Source organism: Pseudorca crassidens, chromosome 9 (assembly GCF_039906515.1).
Source record: "Pseudorca crassidens isolate mPseCra1 chromosome 9, mPseCra1.hap1, whole genome shotgun sequence".
Classification (NCBI taxonomy): Eukaryota; Metazoa; Chordata; class Mammalia; order Artiodactyla; family Delphinidae; genus Pseudorca; species Pseudorca crassidens.
In genome coordinates this window covers 6,911,491-6,928,811 of record NC_090304.1, presented here as the reverse complement: position 1 = coordinate 6,928,811, position 17,321 = coordinate 6,911,491, and the positions used below count along the sequence as shown (strand labels likewise).

The following is a 17,321-nucleotide window of genomic DNA, read 5'->3' as shown; positions in this document are numbered from 1 at the left end:
ACGACCCCGGGGAGTTCACTAGGAGGACGCCTACTGCAGCGGTGGGCGCTGCCCACGGAAAGTCCGTGAGGCAGTGACTGTCCCGTGACTGAGGGTGTGCAAGCGGAGGGAAGCCTGAGAGGGGCTTTTCTGCGTCGGCGGTGCTGACTTTGATGGCCCCTAAGTCCTTAAAGTTCTGGGATGCCGTCTTACCCAGACCCGGTCGCACAGCACCTTGAGGCGCGCATGCGCAATTGGGCGACCTGCTCAAAGACTGCACCACCGCCCGAGGCGGCCGCGACTGCGCAGTCGGGCTCCGATCCCGGCTTTCCCATGAACCTTTGGGGCCGGCTCCGAGGCAAGCGACGGAAGCAGCCGCTCTTGGTTTCCGGCAATACGACACCGGCTGTCTGGCGACCCGGAAGTGTTCCCATTTTGCGTTGTCGGGGCTCGGCGGTAGCCGGGCTCGGGGTGCACACACCACCATGGGGTCGTCAAAGAAGCACCGTGGGGAGAAGGAGGCGGCCGGGACCACGGCAGCGGCCGGCACCGGGGGCGCCACCGAACAGCCGCCTCGGCACCGGGAACACAAAAAACACAAGCACCGGAGCAGCGGCGGCGGCAGCAGCGGCGGCGAACGACGGAAGCGAAGCCGAGAGCGTGGGAGCGAACGCGGGAGCGGGCGACGCGGGGCCGAAGCTGAGGCCCGCAGCGGCGCGCACGGGCGGGAGCGCAACCAGACAGAGCCCTCCGAGCGGCGGGTGAAGCGGGAGAAGCGGGAGGACGGCTACGAGGCCGGTGAGGGGCGGGGCCTGTGCAGGGGGCGGGGCGATGGGGGGTGTCTGGGGGTGGTGGGCTCTGGGTTTGGAGGCCGAGCACACCAGGCCGAGGCATCGCCACACTCTCTTCGTCAGTACTGTAACGGGTCTTCCTGTGGTTATTTGGAATTAAAGGTTGTTTTTCTCTGTTAAACTTCGTGAGGGTAGAAATTTTCTGTTTTCCTCAATTGGCATATCTCAGGCTCTCCCTAAGTGTGTTGAGTGAGTGAATGAAGTGGTGCCAGCACGTGCAGAGGCAAGAAGAAACCTGATATTGTGCAAGTTGTGGAGTTCACAGCAGAGACACGAGGCTGTGAGATAGGCCCTGTTAAGAAATTTGAACTTTGTCTTGAGAGTCGTAGGGAGCCATGAGTTTGAGCTGAGGAGTGCGCTGATTATATTCATATTTTGCAAAGATCATTGTGTTGAGAACTGGGTCAAGGGCAGTGAAGATTGGAGGTGAGGTGAAGGCTGATGGTGGCCTGCACCAAGGCAGCAGCAGTGGGATGGAGGGGAGATTGGAAAGGTGTTTCGGAGGACGATGTGACAGAGCTTAGCACTTGGAAGAGGACGGGAAGGAGAAGAAGGAATTGAGGATGCTCCTTGAATTTTGGCTTGAGCGATTAGGTGGGTGGGAGTGCTGTCGACTGAACTTGAGGAGTTTGGAAGAGATGCAGATTTTTGGAGGGAGACAACGAATTCGCTTTTGGAGAGTGTTGCATTTGATGTGCATGGGGCAACCCAGCTTTTGGGCCAGATAGAGCAATTTGGGAATCATGAGAGTTCAGGTGGCAAATGAAGTCCCTTGAGAGACTGAGGAGTGAGAAGCCAGGGTTGGGAGTAGAACCTGAGAGATGCCAATGTTTTAGTAGTAGGCAGAGCAGGAGACTAGAAAAAGGAGGTAGGCTATCCCCCAAAGCAGGAGAACCGTTGAATCTTGTGTCATGGGATCTGTGGGAGTGATCAACAATGTCACACACCACAGGAGATCAGGCGAAAAGCAGAGCTGAAAAGAATCCATGGGATTTCGAATTAAGGAGGCTGGTGACCTTGGAGAGAGCCTAGAAGGGTTGGGATGCAGGGTCCAGGTGGGATAAAAGGGAAAGAGGGAAAGAGGTAGGTTGTGAGGTGGGCCTGCTGGAAGGATGAGCACGTGGTGGCAGCTGGTTGGGGCAGCTCCGCCTGATGGAGTCTGGCTGTTGTCTCTGGTGTTCGGTGAAGTTATTTGCTGTTTGTGAGGTGGGTGGAGGAGGTCCGAAATGCCCCTTTATCTCTGTGACCCCGATATCATCATAGAACAGGCACCAATAAGTGTGTTTCTTGATTGCACGAATTACACAGAGGACACAGTTACGTTGCCAAGGTGGTTCCTGCCCTGTGAGGAGAAACAGACCCAGAAATGACTGACCGTAGTATGCAGTGCAGGGGAGAGCAGTTCATGCTGATCAATAATCGAACAGGACTCCACGAAGGAAGTGGCATTTCATTGTTGCATTCGGATAGGATTTTGTTAACCAGGGTGAGGCCAGAGAGGGCAGTGCAGGTTGAAAATACAGAATGTACAAAAGTGAAGAGGCGGCAAAGTGAAGGATGTAGAGAGCTGGACCTTTTGGATCAAGAAAGGAAGGTGTGTGGAGAGGTGGCATTCTCAGAGCCTGGGACTCAGGTAGAAGGAGCTCCTGGGGAGGAGGAAGCAGGCCCAGGTGCTGGTGAGGGCCTCTCATCTTCGGCCCTGCAGCTGGAGCCAAGGCTGTGGCTGCAGGCCCTGTGTTCAGCTCCTGAGCCTTGCTGCTTCTTGTTCCAGCTGCCAGCTCCAAAGCAAGCTCAGGTGATGCCTCGTCACTCAGCATCGAGGAGACCAAGTAAGTACCGTCTCCTTTATGTTTCTGTGTTTTCTTACAAGCAGTTTCAGGAGCAGCTGTTTCGGGTGGCTTTCGCACAGTAACACGTTCTGATTGAAGTTGGAAGTTGCTACGTAAATCATCTTAGCCAACCATTTGAGTTACAGAAGTGGGCAATTAAGAGCCAAGAGGAAGGATGGCATTTCACTGGTTAGAGGCAGGCCAGGCCTTCCGCCTGATTGGGAGGCCAGTGCTCTTCCCAATGCTGGGTCAGGCCCTAGGTTTGGGACCCTTAGGACCACTCAGTCCCCTCATGTTTTCACCCCGTCTGTCCAGAAATGCATTTGGTACTGCTCTTTCTTTGACAATTCCTAACACTTGTATCTCTTGCCCTCAGTAAACTCCGGGCAAAGTTGGGGCTGAAACCCTTGGAGGTCAATGCCGTCAAGAAGGGTGAGTGTGGGGCTGAGGGTGGGGGAAGGGAGGGCATTTGGGGCCAAGGAGAGAGGCCATCTGAAGGGGTCTTTGAAGAAAGTGGGCACAGGTTCAGCACCATTCAGCGGTCCTGTGTGTGTGCTGGCAGTGGGCGCGGGGCCCTCCTTGCTGTTGTGTGGCGGATCTGGGACTCAGCTGCTTCTTGTAGTTTGAGCAGTTGGCGTTGCATCCTCAGTCTGGCTGTGAGGTAGCATTAGATGGGCTGAGAGATGTGCACAGTTCCTGCAAACGGATCTGGGCTGTGCAGGTGCTAGTTTTTTCGTTTTGTTTTGTTTTTGAAATATGATCAGAGGGACTCTGGAAGGCATGGAGGGTCCCATTGTGCCGTGGGGAGACATGGGAGGGTGGGGTCACGTGGGAGTAGGGAGGCACGGATTCTTCCCCCACCCCTGGCCCCTCTGGCCCCCTGAGCTGGACGGGGGCAGCGTGAGTGGCTCCCTCCTCTCCGCACCAGCCTTGGGCAGGCATAGCCTCACGCCTGGGCCTCCCTTCCAGAGGCGGGCACCAAGGAGGAGCCCGTGACCGCCGATGTCATCAATCCCATGGCCTTGAGACAGCGAGAAGAGCTACGAGAGAAGCTGGCGGCTGCCAAAGAAAAGCGCCTCCTGAACCAAAAGCTGGGGTGAGGGTCCCAGCCGGGCAGGCAGGGGGAGGGCCCGAGGAGGCGCCAAGCAGCTCTGGAGTTGGGGTGGGGGAGCAGGAGCTGGCTCCCGGAGCATCACTGTCTTCCCTCTTCAGGAAGATAAAGGCCCTGGGGGAGGATGACCCCTGGCTGGATGACACTGCAGCCTGGATCGAGAGGACCCGGCAGCTTCAGAAGGAGAAGGACTTGGCAGAGAGGAGGGTGAGGTGCTGGGAGCTGGGGTGTCGTTCAGTGCCTCTGGTGGCCTGACCGGCTGGTGAGGCAGAACATGGACCCTAGGGAGGTGAGGCTGGGCTCGGGGCTGTAGGAGTGGTCAGTAGTGCCTGCGCTGGGTTTTCAGCAGCGTGCCTCCAAGTCCTGTGCTCTTTGCACTCACATTTAGTAAGGCCCCGCACCTTCTGCTGATCCTGAACAGCCTGAGGTCAGACGTCACCCCCTCCCTGTCCCATAGGCCAAGCTGCTGGAGGAGATGGACCAAGAGTTTGGTGTCAGCACCCTGGTGGAGGAGGAGTTCGGGCAGAGGCGGCAGGTGAAGCTGCAGCAGCTGGGGGGTGGGGGCGGGGGGTGCTGTTCTTGGTGCTGGGATTCCAGGGCTTGGTGGGTCGGGCTCCTGACCCGGCTGGACCTTCTGCCTCCCTTCTAGGTCCTGTACAGTGCCCGGGACCTGCAGGGCCTCACCGTGGAGCATGCCATTGACGCCTTCCAAGAGGGGGAGACTGTCATCCTCACCCTCAAGGACAAAGGTGGGTTGAACTGGGGTGCTCTGGCTGGGGCCACAGGCACTGCTGAGTTGAGGGCAAGCGTGACCGGCCACTGCTTCTGCCCTGGCTCCAGGAGTGCTGCAGGAGGAGGAGGATGTGCTGGTGAACGTGAACCTGGTGGATAAGGAGCGAGCAGAGAAGAACGTGGAGCTGCGCAAGAAGAAGCCTGACTACCTGCCGTACGCAGAGGATGAGAGTGTGGATGACTTGGCACAGGCAGGCCGGCAGTGTGGGCTCTGGGCGGAGATGGTGGTGGCTTTTCAGGAGCTGGGTTGGGTCCTAACCTGTACTTCTTGTCTTGCAGCAAAAACCCCGCTCTATCCTGTCCAAGTACGATGAGGAGCTCGAGGGCGAGCGGCTGCAGTCCTTCCGTCTGGAGCAGGGCGGCGTGGCCGATGGCCTCCGGGAACGGGAGCTGGAAGAGATCCGGGCCAAGCTGCGGCTGCAGGCTCAGTCCTTGAGCGCAGCCGGGCCCCGGCTCGCCTCCGAGTACCTCACGCCCGAGGAGATGGTGAGCCCCGAGGCTTCCACCCGCACTTGTGACTAGGGTGGTGACCCTCCCTCCCCTCGGAGGTCACAGGCTGCCAGAATGAGCTAAGGAGGGGGATCAGGTGATCATGTGGTGCGTGGTCCCTGGGGATGCGCAGTCATTGGCAGCCCCGAGGAGGAGCTGTGGGCAGGCAGTTGGTGTAGACAGAACAAGGACCGTGAGCCAGGTGGCCCTGAACTGGTGTTCAGACCCTGCCGCTTAGCCAGCCTGTGCCTGGGGTGAGTGACGTAAGTACCAGGCGCCCCATCTGAAATGGGGATGGCGGGAGCCAGCTCTTGGGGGATGATACAAGGATGGGTGGTGATCTGGTAAGTGGTCATTCTACAGCTGCGCGTGGCTGTCGCCTTTGGGATGGCTGTGTGAATTCGCAGGTAGACCACTGGCTCAGTAGGTTGCTTGGCTCTGTGGTTATGAGCAAGACTCTGCAGCCAGACTCCTGGGATTCACAATCCCGGCTCTCCTGCTTAGGAGCTGCTGACTTTGGACGAGATACATAATCTCTCTGTGCCTCGGTTTTCCTCATCTCACAGGCGGGAGAATAATCGCCCACACCTCATGTCTTGCCCATGTACGTGAACTACGTATGACCACAGCCAGCGCAGAGTAACGCTAAGGCAGCATTCGCTCTCGTGGGCTTGTGCTGCCTGCCTTCCCCCCACCGCCACCCCGGCCTTCACGTTTCTCTTTTCTCTCTCCCCTTCAGGTGACCTTTAAAAAGACCAAGCGGCGAGTGAAGAAGATCCGCAAGAAGGAGAAGGAGGTGGTAATACAGGCTGATGACCTGCTGCCCCTTGGGGACCAGACTCAAGATGAGGACTTCGGTTCCAGGTGGGTGTGGGGCCAGGGGTCGGTGTTGGCGCTGAGCCAGCCCCGGGGCCAGGGCTCACGCAGAGGCCTCTCCACACAGATTGCGGGGCCGCGGTCGGCGCCGAGTGCCTCAGGCAGACGAGGAGGCCCAGGAGGAGGGGGAGAAGGAGCCTGTGTCTCAGCCCCTGCAGTCAGATGACCCCCGCGTGGAGAACATGGACATCAGCGACGAGGGTAAGGGCCCAGCCAGCCCGTTTCGAGGGGTGGGAGGGCAGAGGGGGAGTTGGGGGCAGGGGTGGAAAAGCAGGGACAGGAGCCCAGGGCCCCTGGAAGTGATCTGAGCCGGCGTCTCCCGTGTTTCCACCAGAGGAGGGCAGAGCACCGTGGTCTGGGTCACCCGAGGTGCTGGAAGAGGATGAGGCGGAGCTGGAGCTGCAGAAGCAGCTGGAGAAGGGGCGCCGCCTGCGGCAGCTACAACAGCTGCGGGACAGCGGTGAGAAGGTAGGGGGGCTCCTGAGGCGTGGGTGGGCGCTGGGCCCTTTGGTGACAGGTGTGTCTGTAGTGGCCTGTCCTGAGGAGCACGTGCTCCCGCGCCATCGTAGGCAGCACCCGCATTTCAATTTGCATCCTCTCTTTTGTTTCATATGGTGTTATTAGTAGATATTGGTAGATTTCTAGGTTTCTGCAGCGTTTCCACTAGGGGATGCTTTAGTGGTTGGATCTTTCCCTCCCTTCTTTCCTTCTGGAGTGTGTATTGCATGCCTTACTGTGTGTGAGGCATTGTCCCAGGGCTGGGGAGTCACTGGAGAACAGGACAGCCAAAGGCCTATGCCTTGCATGGAGGCAGAAGTGGCGGTGAACTTGTGAACACGAGCAAACGGTAATTCTCATAGTGACTAGAGCTGAGCAGACCAGACAGGAGTCACCGGAGGGTTGGTCTCTTGGTTCGGGTGTTCACGGAAGACCTTTCAAGGGGAGACATTTGAATTGAGACTGAAATGACACAAAGGAGCCGATCTTGCGCAGATTCAGTGTGGAGGTCGCGTAGACAGACGTTCAGGCCCTGGGGACAGCAGATGTCCTTTGGATAGACGACCTTAGAATGTTGGAGGACCAGGTAGGCTGGAGCAGAGTGAAGGGCTGGTGGTGTGAGCTGAGGCAAAGAGGTCAGCGGGGCCTTGAGGCCGTGGTCATCGCTGACCCTCACGGGGCACTGGCACGTGCCGGGCACTGCTTAAGTGCTTTATGTGCTGCTTCATTTAATTCTCACAGCAACACCCTATGAGGAAGGTTCTGTTTTCTCCATTTTACAGTTGAGGAAAACTGAGGCACAGAGGCGTTAGGCAAGTTGCCTAAGGTTACGTGACTGGTAAGTGGCCGAGCTGGAATTTGCACAGCTTGACTCCAGAGCCCACACTTGTAACCCTGCACCTCCCACCGAGGGAGAAAGTGGGGCTGGAGACAGAGGCTGCAGCAGCAAACCTGGGGTGCCTACCGTGGGGGGTAGCGTAGGAGGGGAGCCACGAGAGTGAGGCCTCCCTGAAGCCGAGGAGGGGTTTCGAGGAGAGAGAGGGCGGCGTCATCTAACACTGCTGAGGGGCAGGTCAGATTTGGCACCAGTGGAGACAGTGCCCTGGCAGAGACAGTAGCTTCTGGAGGATTGAGGAGAGATGGGACTCAAGGAGGTGAGGGCAGCAGCTGGGGATGATTCCTCAGCGCAGGAGCGTGAGGGCTTTTTGTTAAAGGGCCAGAGAGTAAACGTCTGAGGCTTAGATCTTGGCAGCAGCTGCTCAGCTGCTCAGCTGCTCTGCCAGTGTAGCCAGTGGGCATGGCTGCATGCCAATACAGCTTGCTTTACGAGGACAGGCAGTGGGCCCCAGTTTGCCCAACCCCACTCTAATAGAGGACGGGAAAATGGGGCAATAGCTGAAGGGGGCGCGAGTTGAGGGAAGTTTTTCTCTTTTATAGTTAATGCGGAATAGCGTTAATATTTAAAAATTATGTGCGAGTGTCCCAGAGTCTACGGCTGAAAGGATTGTAAAGGTTACGTGGCCCGGTGGGATTAATCACGATTGGGTTTTCTACTGGCTGGGCCATTTACTGAGATGGGGGAGACTAGGGGAGAAACAGGTGTGGGGAAGAAAAGCAAGTGTTTCCTTTTGGTTTAGTTAGCTTTGAGGTGCTTCCTTATTGGAGGTGATTGTATTGAATAGGCAGTTGGATATATGACTTTGAACTTCAGGGGAGAGGCTGAGATGAGAGATACAAGCATGGAAGTCTGTGTAGCTGGGATTTAAAACCAGAGGACTGGATGGAATCACGAGGAGAGTGAGTATAAATAAGGAAGAGAACGTAGGGCTCCAAGCGAGGAGGGTAAAGAGGAGAGGGTGCCGTCCTGGAAGCCATGTGAAGAAAGGTCTGGAGTGGAAAGCGTGTGAGCAGCTGTGGCGCATGCTCCGGAGAGTTTGGGTATCAGGAGGATGGGAACTGACCTTGGGATCGGGCAGCACAGAGGTCACTGATGCTCCCATCAGGTCAGCTCTGTGGGGTGGTGGGAAATGGGGACTAGATCATGCAGGCTTTAACAAGGTTGCTGGACACAAGATTAATAGATGAACGTTGATTGTGTTTCTGTACACCAGCAATAGGTAGAAAATGTAATTTTAAAAAGGACACCATTTATGAAAGCGATATAGATGGTGAAGTAATGTGGATAAGCAAGAGAAGGCAATGTGGGAAAGGAGTAATCAGCATAGCAACAAAATAAAAAGAAATGAATGATTCGTAAGATCTATATGGGGAAAATTATAGTCCATTTTCGAAAAGCATTAAACAAGACGTGTTGTTTTAGTTACCAAGGGCTACCATAACAGAATACTACAGGCCGGGTGGCTTAAACAACAGCAATTTATTCTAACACTTCTGGAGGCTGGAAGTCCAAGATCAAGGTGTTGGCAGGTTTGCTTTCTCTTCAGGCCTCTCTCCTTGCCTTGAGATGGCCATCTTCTCACTGTGTCCTCACATGGCCTTTGTGTGTTACTCCCTGACATCTTTCCTTCTTGTAAGGACACTAGCCCATTGGATTAGGGCCTACCCTTATGACCTCATTTGACCTTTTTTATCTTCTTAAAGGCCTTGTCTCCAAACACAGCCACACTGGAGATGAGGGCTTCAACATACAAATTTTGGGGGGGACACATTTCAGTCCATAACAACCATGTTAATGGATACCACTAACATTGTAAAGATGTCTATCTCCTCCAATTAACCTATAGATTAAATGCTGTTCCAACAGAAATCCCAATAGAGATTTTTGTGGAAGCTGGCAAGTTGATTCTAAAATTTACACAGAAGATCAAAGGGACCAAAATAGCCAAGACGCTTTGGAATAATAACGTGGTGGGATTTGCTGTAACAGATATCAAGTCTTTTTAGAAAGTTGAAATTGAAACAGCAGGATATTGGCATAAGTGTGGACTAATAGGACTGAGATTGAATACAGGGACCCAGAAACAGACTACTGAGCCAGGACACGTGATGTCCCAGCGTGAAAGGTGCTCAGCTCAATAAGTGGTGGTGGGACAGTCAGTTACCTATTTGGAAAAATGTGAAATTGGGTTTGTACTTCACACCTTATGCAAATTCACTTAGATTAAGAACTTAAAAGTAAAAACTTAATATTTGAGGCCAAAGTAAAAAAATTACGTTTATGACTTCGTGGTAGAGATTCTTTTTTTTATTGTGTTAAAATACACATAATATTTACCATCTTACCCATTTTTAGGTGTATGGTCTGTGGTATTAAGTATATTCACCTTGTGTGCAGCCGTCACCGCCATCCATCCCCATAACTCTCTTCACCTTGTGAAGCTGAAACTCTGTCCCCATTAAACCCTAACTCCCCATTCTCCCTTCCCCCCAGCTTCTGGCAATCACCATTCCACTGTCTGTCTCTATGACCTTGACTCCTCTAGGGACCTCCTATAAGTAGAATCATAGAGTATTTGTTTTTATGTGATTGGATTATTTCAAGAGAAAGATTTCTTACAATATAGATATAAAGCATAACCCATGAAGAAGAAAACAGACATTTTACTTAGAAATAAAAATTTTTAATTTTTTTTAAAAATTTACTTATTTTTGGCTGCATTGGGTCTTTGTTGGTGCACGTGGGCTTTTTCTAGTTGTGGCGAGCAGTGGCTACTCTTGGTTGTGGTGCGTGGGCTTCTCATTGCAGTGGCTACTCTTGTTGCGGAGCATGGGCTCTAGGTGCACGGGCTTCAGTAGTTGTGGCACGTGGGCTCAGTAGTTGTGGCTCTTGGGCTCTAGAGTACAGGCTCAGTAGTTGTGGCACATGGGCTTAGTTGCTCCGTGGCATGTGGGATCTTCCCGGATCAGGGCTCGAACCCAAGTTCCCTGCATTGGCAGGTGGATTCTTAACCACTGTGCCACCAGGGAGGCCCCTTAATTTTAATTTTAAAATTTTGTTTTATTTAAAATACATTATGAAGGAGAATTCCCTGGCGTCCAGTTGTTAAGACTCCGCGCTTCCACTGCAGGGGGCATGGGTTCCATCCCTGGTCGGGGAACTAAAATCCCACATGCCTCGATACGTGGCCAGGAAAGAAGAAAAACGACATCATAAAGAATGTAAAAAGACAGGCCAGAGGGAGAAGATATTTGTCCATATGCAGAATGGCATTCAGAGAATTAGAAGGATAAATGACCACTAGAATCCCCTGCGAGGCCCAACCTCAGTAGTGATCAAGGAAAGGTGAGCTGAAACAATGACAGACTGTGTCACATGTGCATCATTTGGCAAAAATGTCAGTCTGACAACATCAAATGTCAGTGAGGATGTGGAGCAGCCAGAATTCTTAGCCACACTTTTCATGGACGTGTAAACGAGTCTAATCAGTGGGAAGACAATGACGAACCTTGCAGAATGAAAGTGAGTGTGTTCCGTGCAGCTCACCGGTCCGCACTCTCACGTGTGCCCCAGAGAAATGCTTGCATCAGATTGCTTCAGCTGCGTTACTCGTGGTAACAGAAGAAGAACATCCTTAGTGCACTAGATAACTAAATTGAGGTATGATCGTGTCACGGAATATGATTCTGTAGTTAAAAGCTAATGAACTATATATAGCCGCTCGTGTCAAGATTAACCTTAAAATACATATATACTTATGTATATATATAAACAAGTCATAGTAGAATCATACAGTACGATTCAGATTGCATAATGTTTGAAAAATGCACAACAAAATAACAGACTGTTCGTGGATAGGTCTTTATGTGGTAAACTATAAAGGAAAGCCAGTGAATCATGGCCACAGATATGTGGGGAAGAGACACTTGAGGTTAATAATGTTTCTCAGCCAGGTGATGGGGACATGGGTGTTTGTTTGGTGGTTGTTATTTTTAAAAATATGAATGTATTATAAATAACCCTTTTTTGTGTAGGATGACATTCATTTAAAAATGTAACATAATAAAATGAAAAGGGTTGCAAAAGTGGACATGGAGACTAGAAACTTCTCGGAGGAGTTTGCTGTCAGGGGGCAGAGCAGGAGGGCTGTGGTATTGAAAGGAGATTTGTTTTTTTTTTAAATTTATTTTTGGCTGTGTTGGGTTTTTGTTGCGCGCGGTCTTTCTCTGGTTGTGGCGAGCGGGGGCTATTGTTCGTTGTGGAGCACAGGCTTCTCACTGCGGGGGCTTCTCTTGTTGTGGAGCATGGGCTCTAGGTGCACAGGCTCAGTAGTTGTGGCTCGTGGGCTCTAGGGCGCAGGCTCAGTAGTTGTGGCGCACGGGCTTAAGTTGCCCCGCGGCATGTGGGATCTTCCCAGACCAGGGTTCGAACCCGTGTCCCCTGCAGTGGAAGCACGGATTCTTAATCACTGTGCCACCAGGGAAGTCCAAGGAGGAGTTTTTAAAAGAGGGGAGAGCGACTTCCCTGGCGGTCCAGTGGTTAAGACTCTGTGCTTCCACTGCGGGGGGCGTGGGTTCGATCCTTGGTCGGGGAACTAAGATCCCACATGCCGCGCAGCCAAAAATAAAAGAGGGGAGATCCTAGGTCATCCCTGTGTGCTTGTGGGAATGACACAATAGAGAGGACAGTGAGTGTAGTCAGGAGGGGGGTAGTGTCAGGAGCAGAGTTCTGAGGGCCCTTGGAGCCGTGCCAGGTAAGGTGGCCTGAGGTGTGAGCAGGGCTGGGCGTCTGCTGTGATGGGAGGGCAGGCAGGGTGGGTAGCTGGTGGATTCAGTGCCAGAAGCAGGTGGAAGGTCAACAGAGCATCTAGCCTGCAGCCTCAGGGACAGGGCTCCAGGGGGAGGGATGTTTACGCCGAGTCCTAAAACTGGAGTTTCTCAGGTGAAGAGTGGGTGGCAGAGGAGTGGCGGGAGAGGCCCTGGAGGAAGGCGTGCGTGTGAGGCTGCAGGAGTGAGCTGAGGGGCTCTGGAGAAGGGTCGGCCCAGGCCCGGTCATGAAGGGCCGTGTGGGATTTTGGATATTAATTCAAAGGGCAGTGGGGAGCCATTGACGACTTTGGAGGAGGGAAGCGAGCCAGTGAGATCGGTGCAGAGCGCAGAGCAGATCGGGGGTCAGGGAGAAGTAGAGACCGGTCTGGTCTGCCGTGAGCAGTGGGAATGGCTTGTCATACTGCCACCACGGAGGGTCTTGGGTTCCTGGGCCCCACCCCAGAAACTTGCGGGTTTGCCCACAGCCACTCCCTCCCTCAGGTGGTGGAGATCGTCAGGAGGCTGGAGTGTCGCCAGCGGGGCTGGGAGGAGGAGGAGGATCCGGAGCGGAAGGGGGCCATCGTGTTCAACGCCACATCCGAGTTCTGCCGCACGCTGGGGGAGATCCCCACCTACGGGCTGGCCGGCAACCGGGAGGAGCAGGAAGAGCTCATGGTGGGTCCTCGGCAGCCCAGCGCCCACACGCTCCCCTGGCCTGCTCTGCTCCGGGGGCAGGGGCGCAGCGTGGGCGGCAGTGTCGGCCCTGCCGGTCCTCAGTGCTGAGCCCCAGTGCTCAGGTGGGACGGGCCGGCTGAGGGCTGGGCCGCCTGGGCTGAGCCTGATCTGTCCTCTAGGACTTTGAACGGGATGAGGAGCGATCGGCCAACGGCGGCTCCGAATCTGATGGGGAGGAGAACATTGGCTGGAGCACAGTCAACCTGGATGAGGAGAAGCAGCAGCAAGATGTGAGAACAGGGAGGAACGGGGCTGGGGCCGGGAGGACACGAGAGTGGAGACCCCGCTGCCTTGGGGTCAGGAGCTGGGCTGGAGGCCCAGCTCTGTGCCTTCCTAGCCGTGGGGCCTCCATGTCTCAGAGCCTTGGTCTCCTCATGCGTAAATGGAGTGTATAAACCTCACGGGGTTATTGTGGATTAAATGAGACGTCTTGTCATGCAGGGCCTGGTGCATAGAGAGGTCCACAGTCCAGTGGGGGGTAACTGTTGGGTTGGAGGGTCAGAAGAGCCCGTGTGGCTTACAACCCCCATCATTCTGTGCCACCCCCAGTTCTCTGCTTCCTCCACCACCATCCTGGACGAGGAGCCCATCGTGAATAGAGGGCTGGCAGCCGCCCTGCTCCTGTGTCAGAACAAAGGTAAGGGGCTCGGGGCAGCCCTGCTGGGGCCTGGGTGCTGTGGCGGGAAGGGCAGGCGAGGCAGGTGCTGGCGCGGCCTCCCCTGGTCCCTTCTGCTGCCTCTTCCTCGTTTCTGATGCCATGAGCCACTCCTTCCCCTGCACCCTGGTTCCAGGGCAGTCTTAGTAGCAGCTGGCCTTCTGTGCTGCATCACCCCATTTTCAATGCCCGTGCTCACGTATTCCCCTGCAAAGCATCCTTTGAGGCTTGGTGTCTCCTCTGGGGAGGAGTGTGGGGAGCTGAAACAGTCCAGGCTGTGGCACAGAGGCCTTGGCATTAGGATCCCAGTCCTGCCTTTTACTTGGCCAGTGGCCCCTGACAAGGACTTGACTCTTGTCTCCGTTTCCTCCATCTGCACAATGGGTCTGATGTCTGTCCACTCCCACAGCACAGCTCTGAGGGTCTCCCAGTGGCCCCGTGCTGTTGGCGGGTGCTGGGAAGCCTGGAGTCTCATAACCCCTGTCCTCAGGGCTGCTGGAAACAACGGTGCAGAAGGTGGCCCGGGTGAAGGCGCCCAACAAGTCCCTGCCGTCAGCCGTGTACTGCATTGAGGACAAGATGTGAGTGGGGCACCAGCCGGGGCCGCACTGCCTGGAGCCTGGGCCGGGGGGGCAGCAGCTCACACTGAATCCCTATCCGTCTCGGGCAGGGCCATCGATGACAAGTACAGCCGGCGGGAGGAGTACCGAGGCTTCACCCAGGACTTCAAGGAGAAGGATGGCTACAAGCCTGACGTCAAGATAGAGTACGTGGACGAGACGGGCCGGAAACTCACTCCCAAGGAGGTGAGCGGGGCCTCTGAGGCGGGGCCGCGAGGCAGAGCCGCACCCCAGGGTCTGGGCTGGGGGCTGGTGGTGTCTGTGTCTCTGGCAGGCCCGGTGGTCCCCCTCGCAGGTCTGGCGGGAGGGTGCCTTTGCTGGCCTGACCCTTCACTCTCACCGCCGGCGGCCCTCGCGGGGCGGCCGACTCTCCCATCTTTTCTTTGTCTTCCACCCGCCAGCACTCTTCCCCACATGCTCCCTGGGTGTGCTGCCCCCTCGCTCCAGCCCCAGCCCCGGTGCCCCGACGAAGTCCATCCCCCCCACTCTGCTGGGGGCCCCAGAGGGTGCTGGGGCCGCTGGCCTTCTCCCATCCCCTCCCAGCCACCCCACCCCACCCTGGGCCTAGCGCTGCCCCTCCCCTATCCTGTGCGGCTTGGGCGGCTCCAACACGGTCCTGCCCCCCTCCCCCATCGCAGGCTTTCCGGCAGCTGTCCCACCGCTTCCATGGGAAGGGCTCGGGCAAGATGAAGACAGAGCGACGGATGAAGAAGCTGGACGAGGAGGCGGTGGGTGCCCGAGGGGTCGCGGGGGGGCCTCGGGACGCATGGCGGGCAGCTGAGGTGCCGAGGCCCGCTCCCACCCGTGTTGACCAACCCTGCCCCCGCAGCTCCTGAAGAAGATGAGCTCCAGCGACACGCCCCTGGGCACCGTGGCTTTGCTCCAGGAGAAGCAGAAGGCCCAGAAGACACCGTACATCGTGCTCAGCGGCAGTGGCAAGAGCATGAACGCGTGAGTGGGGAGGCGGGGTGGGCACAGGGCCTCGCGGTGCACGTATGGGGTCGGGGAGGCGCACAGCCGCTCTGCAGCCTCACGCCCTTCTTCTCTCCGCAGGAACACCATTACCAAGTGAAGCCGACCTCCCTTCTGATCCCCTCCCGACTTTAATATTAAATAAAGTTCCCTCCTTATTTTTTCCCCCCCTGGTCATGGTGCAGATTCCAGGGTTAGACCTGGGAGGAGGGCAGGTGGAGGAGCATCAGTGACACTGCCCTCAGGCTCCATCACCACCTTTGTGACCTCAGGCAAGTCACTGAACCTCTCTGGGCTTTAATTCTGCCATTTGTACCATCAAGACACCTCTGCTTCACAGGATGTCTTGTGACAATTAAATGAACTCATTCGTTCATTCACCTGCAGTGCGAAGGTGAGCAAGACCCCTCAGAGGTGGCTTAGAGTGATGGCCTCTGCCAGGTGAGACCTGGTCGTAGGTGACACAAATAACAACGGAGATGCAGGGAGGAAGCTAGCCTGGATCCTCTAAGGCGGTTCTCCAGCCCACCCTGGGCCCCAGCCAGCTAAAGAGAAGCCAGCTGGTTCATTTTCTCGCCCCCTCCCCTGGCCTCCCCGGTGTGGTTGCATGGGTCCTGGCCGTCTGTTGAAGGCCGTGCCTTATCCTCTGCAGGGCTAGCTTTTGGGTAAGAAGTGGAAGGTGTTTTAGAGGCTCAGTCACCCTGGTCTCTCCCAGCCTCCAGAGCCACAAGTGGCACTGCCCTCCCCGGCCAGGACAGGCGGGGCAGGGACTGGGGGCAGCGCAGGGCAGAGGTGCTACCCGAGGCTGCTCCGTGATCCTGTACCGCCTTGGTGTGTGTGGAACGAGAGGCTGAGAGCTCCTCGGAGCACCTCCTGGGAGCTGTGTCCAGTTAAGCAGGGAAGAACTCTGTGAGGGGCGAGCAAGAGCCTGAATCAAGGGAATGGTGACAGCTGGCTCCCATGGGAGTCCGACCAAACCAGCGCCCACCCTGACGTACACCCGGATGCATTCCAGACGCTTCAGGGATTTTTTTTTTTTAATGAAACGAAGAAAAGAGTGGATAACTTTAGGGTGAGAGAAATGTAAGCAAGGGACAAAAATACAGTTGCTTAGCACATTGCCTTTGATGACAGTTTTTGCGTGGCAGACCCAGCAAGCACCAGCCCCTCGTGCTTTCTTGCGCTCATCTCCTCGTTTTGAGGTCTGATTCTGATTTAATTTTCATCTGGGCTGCTTCCTCATGGAGGGTCCCCGTAGGATGCCTAGCCCAGATCTGGGATTTGGGGATTCTCAGTCCATTTCTCCTGGAAGCCTCTGAGGCACGTCCGGTGTTATGGATGGGCAGTCCAGTGTCCCTGGTGCCATAGCACCAGCTCTGGCCGAGCTCTTGTCAAAGTTCACACCGTACGCTGTGCATCCTGTTAGGAGGCTGTCACCATCATCAGAGCCAGAAACGACCAAGGCCTAAAGCAACGGTGGACCAGGGTCAAATTGACCAGGTTTGGCCCAGGATGCCTCCCAACGCTGACCCTGTGACTGAGGAGACAGTAAATAGTGCACCAGGGGCTAGGAGGGGCTTCCAGGGACTCGCAGGGGCCTCTCCAGGAAGCCTCCCTGCTTGGCCGTCTGCTTCCTCTGAGACATCCTGTGGCTTCTGGTCCCCAGGCCCCGTGCTTGCCCTTCCTGGCCCGAATGCATGCTAGCTAGTCCCCTCCCCAGGCTGTGCTTGCCCCTGCCGGGGGCTGGGAAGCAGCAAGGCGTCAGTTCAGCTCCCTGGAGGTGGGAGGGGCTGGGGGCCACCAAATCTTTTGAGGCCTGAGCCCCCAGCGCAGGAAGAACCATGGGAGAAGGTGGGGCCCTGCCAGCAACACTTTCCCCCTCAGGAACTGCAGGCAGTGATGCCTCCGCACAGGCTGGTGTGAGGGTCACTGAGGTCTTAGCCAGGGCCTGGGGGCAAGCTGGCTGGGGCAGTAACTCATCTGGACTGCTTTTCTATTCACAAGCTGTCTGACCTCGGGCGAATTACCACTGAGTCCGTGTTTCATCTCAGACTTCCAGGGCTGGTGTAAAGCAGAGTTAAGAACGTTCATCCTTTCATTACTTCAGCAAATGTTTACTGAGCATCAGGGCTGCTGGGCCTGAGGGTAAGGAGCAGGGCCAGACTGGCTGCCTGGGCCCGTGAGGATCTGATGGGTGAGCAGCCGTCG

The 17,321-nt window shown here is 55.6% G+C and overlaps 1 protein-coding gene across 1 annotated transcript; it reads left to right on the top strand.

Annotated features, from left to right (window-relative positions):
• Positions 1-370: 370 nt before the first annotated feature.
• Positions 371-16,236, top strand: SART1 (spliceosome associated factor 1, recruiter of U4/U6.U5 tri-snRNP). Its single transcript, XM_067748272.1, has 20 exons — positions 371-777; positions 2,602-2,659; positions 3,036-3,091; positions 3,629-3,755; positions 3,872-3,977; positions 4,228-4,305; positions 4,420-4,519; positions 4,611-4,753; positions 4,842-5,048; positions 5,791-5,915; positions 5,995-6,128; positions 6,262-6,395; positions 12,633-12,806; positions 12,986-13,096; positions 13,416-13,503; positions 14,012-14,102; positions 14,192-14,327; positions 14,780-14,869; positions 14,971-15,092; positions 15,195-16,236. Exons 1-20 carry the CDS (start codon positions 465-467, stop codon positions 15,211-15,213), a joined length of 2,412 nt encoding a protein of 803 aa, XP_067604373.1. The 5' UTR covers positions 371-464; the 3' UTR covers positions 15,214-16,236.
• The last annotated feature ends 1,085 nt before the right edge of the window (positions 16,237-17,321 follow it).

Coding starts and splice junctions, on each gene's coding strand:
- SART1 (XM_067748272.1), top strand. CDS start 465: ATGGGGTCGTCAAAGAAGCACCGTGGGGAGAAGGAGGCGGCCGGGACC. Junction 5,049..5,790: donor ACCTCACGCCCGAGGAGATG/GTGAGCCCCGAG, acceptor TCTCCCCTTCAG/GTGACCTTTAAAAAGACCAA. Junction 12,807..12,985: donor AGGAGCAGGAAGAGCTCATG/GTGGGTCCTCGG, acceptor TCTGTCCTCTAG/GACTTTGAACGGGATGAGGA.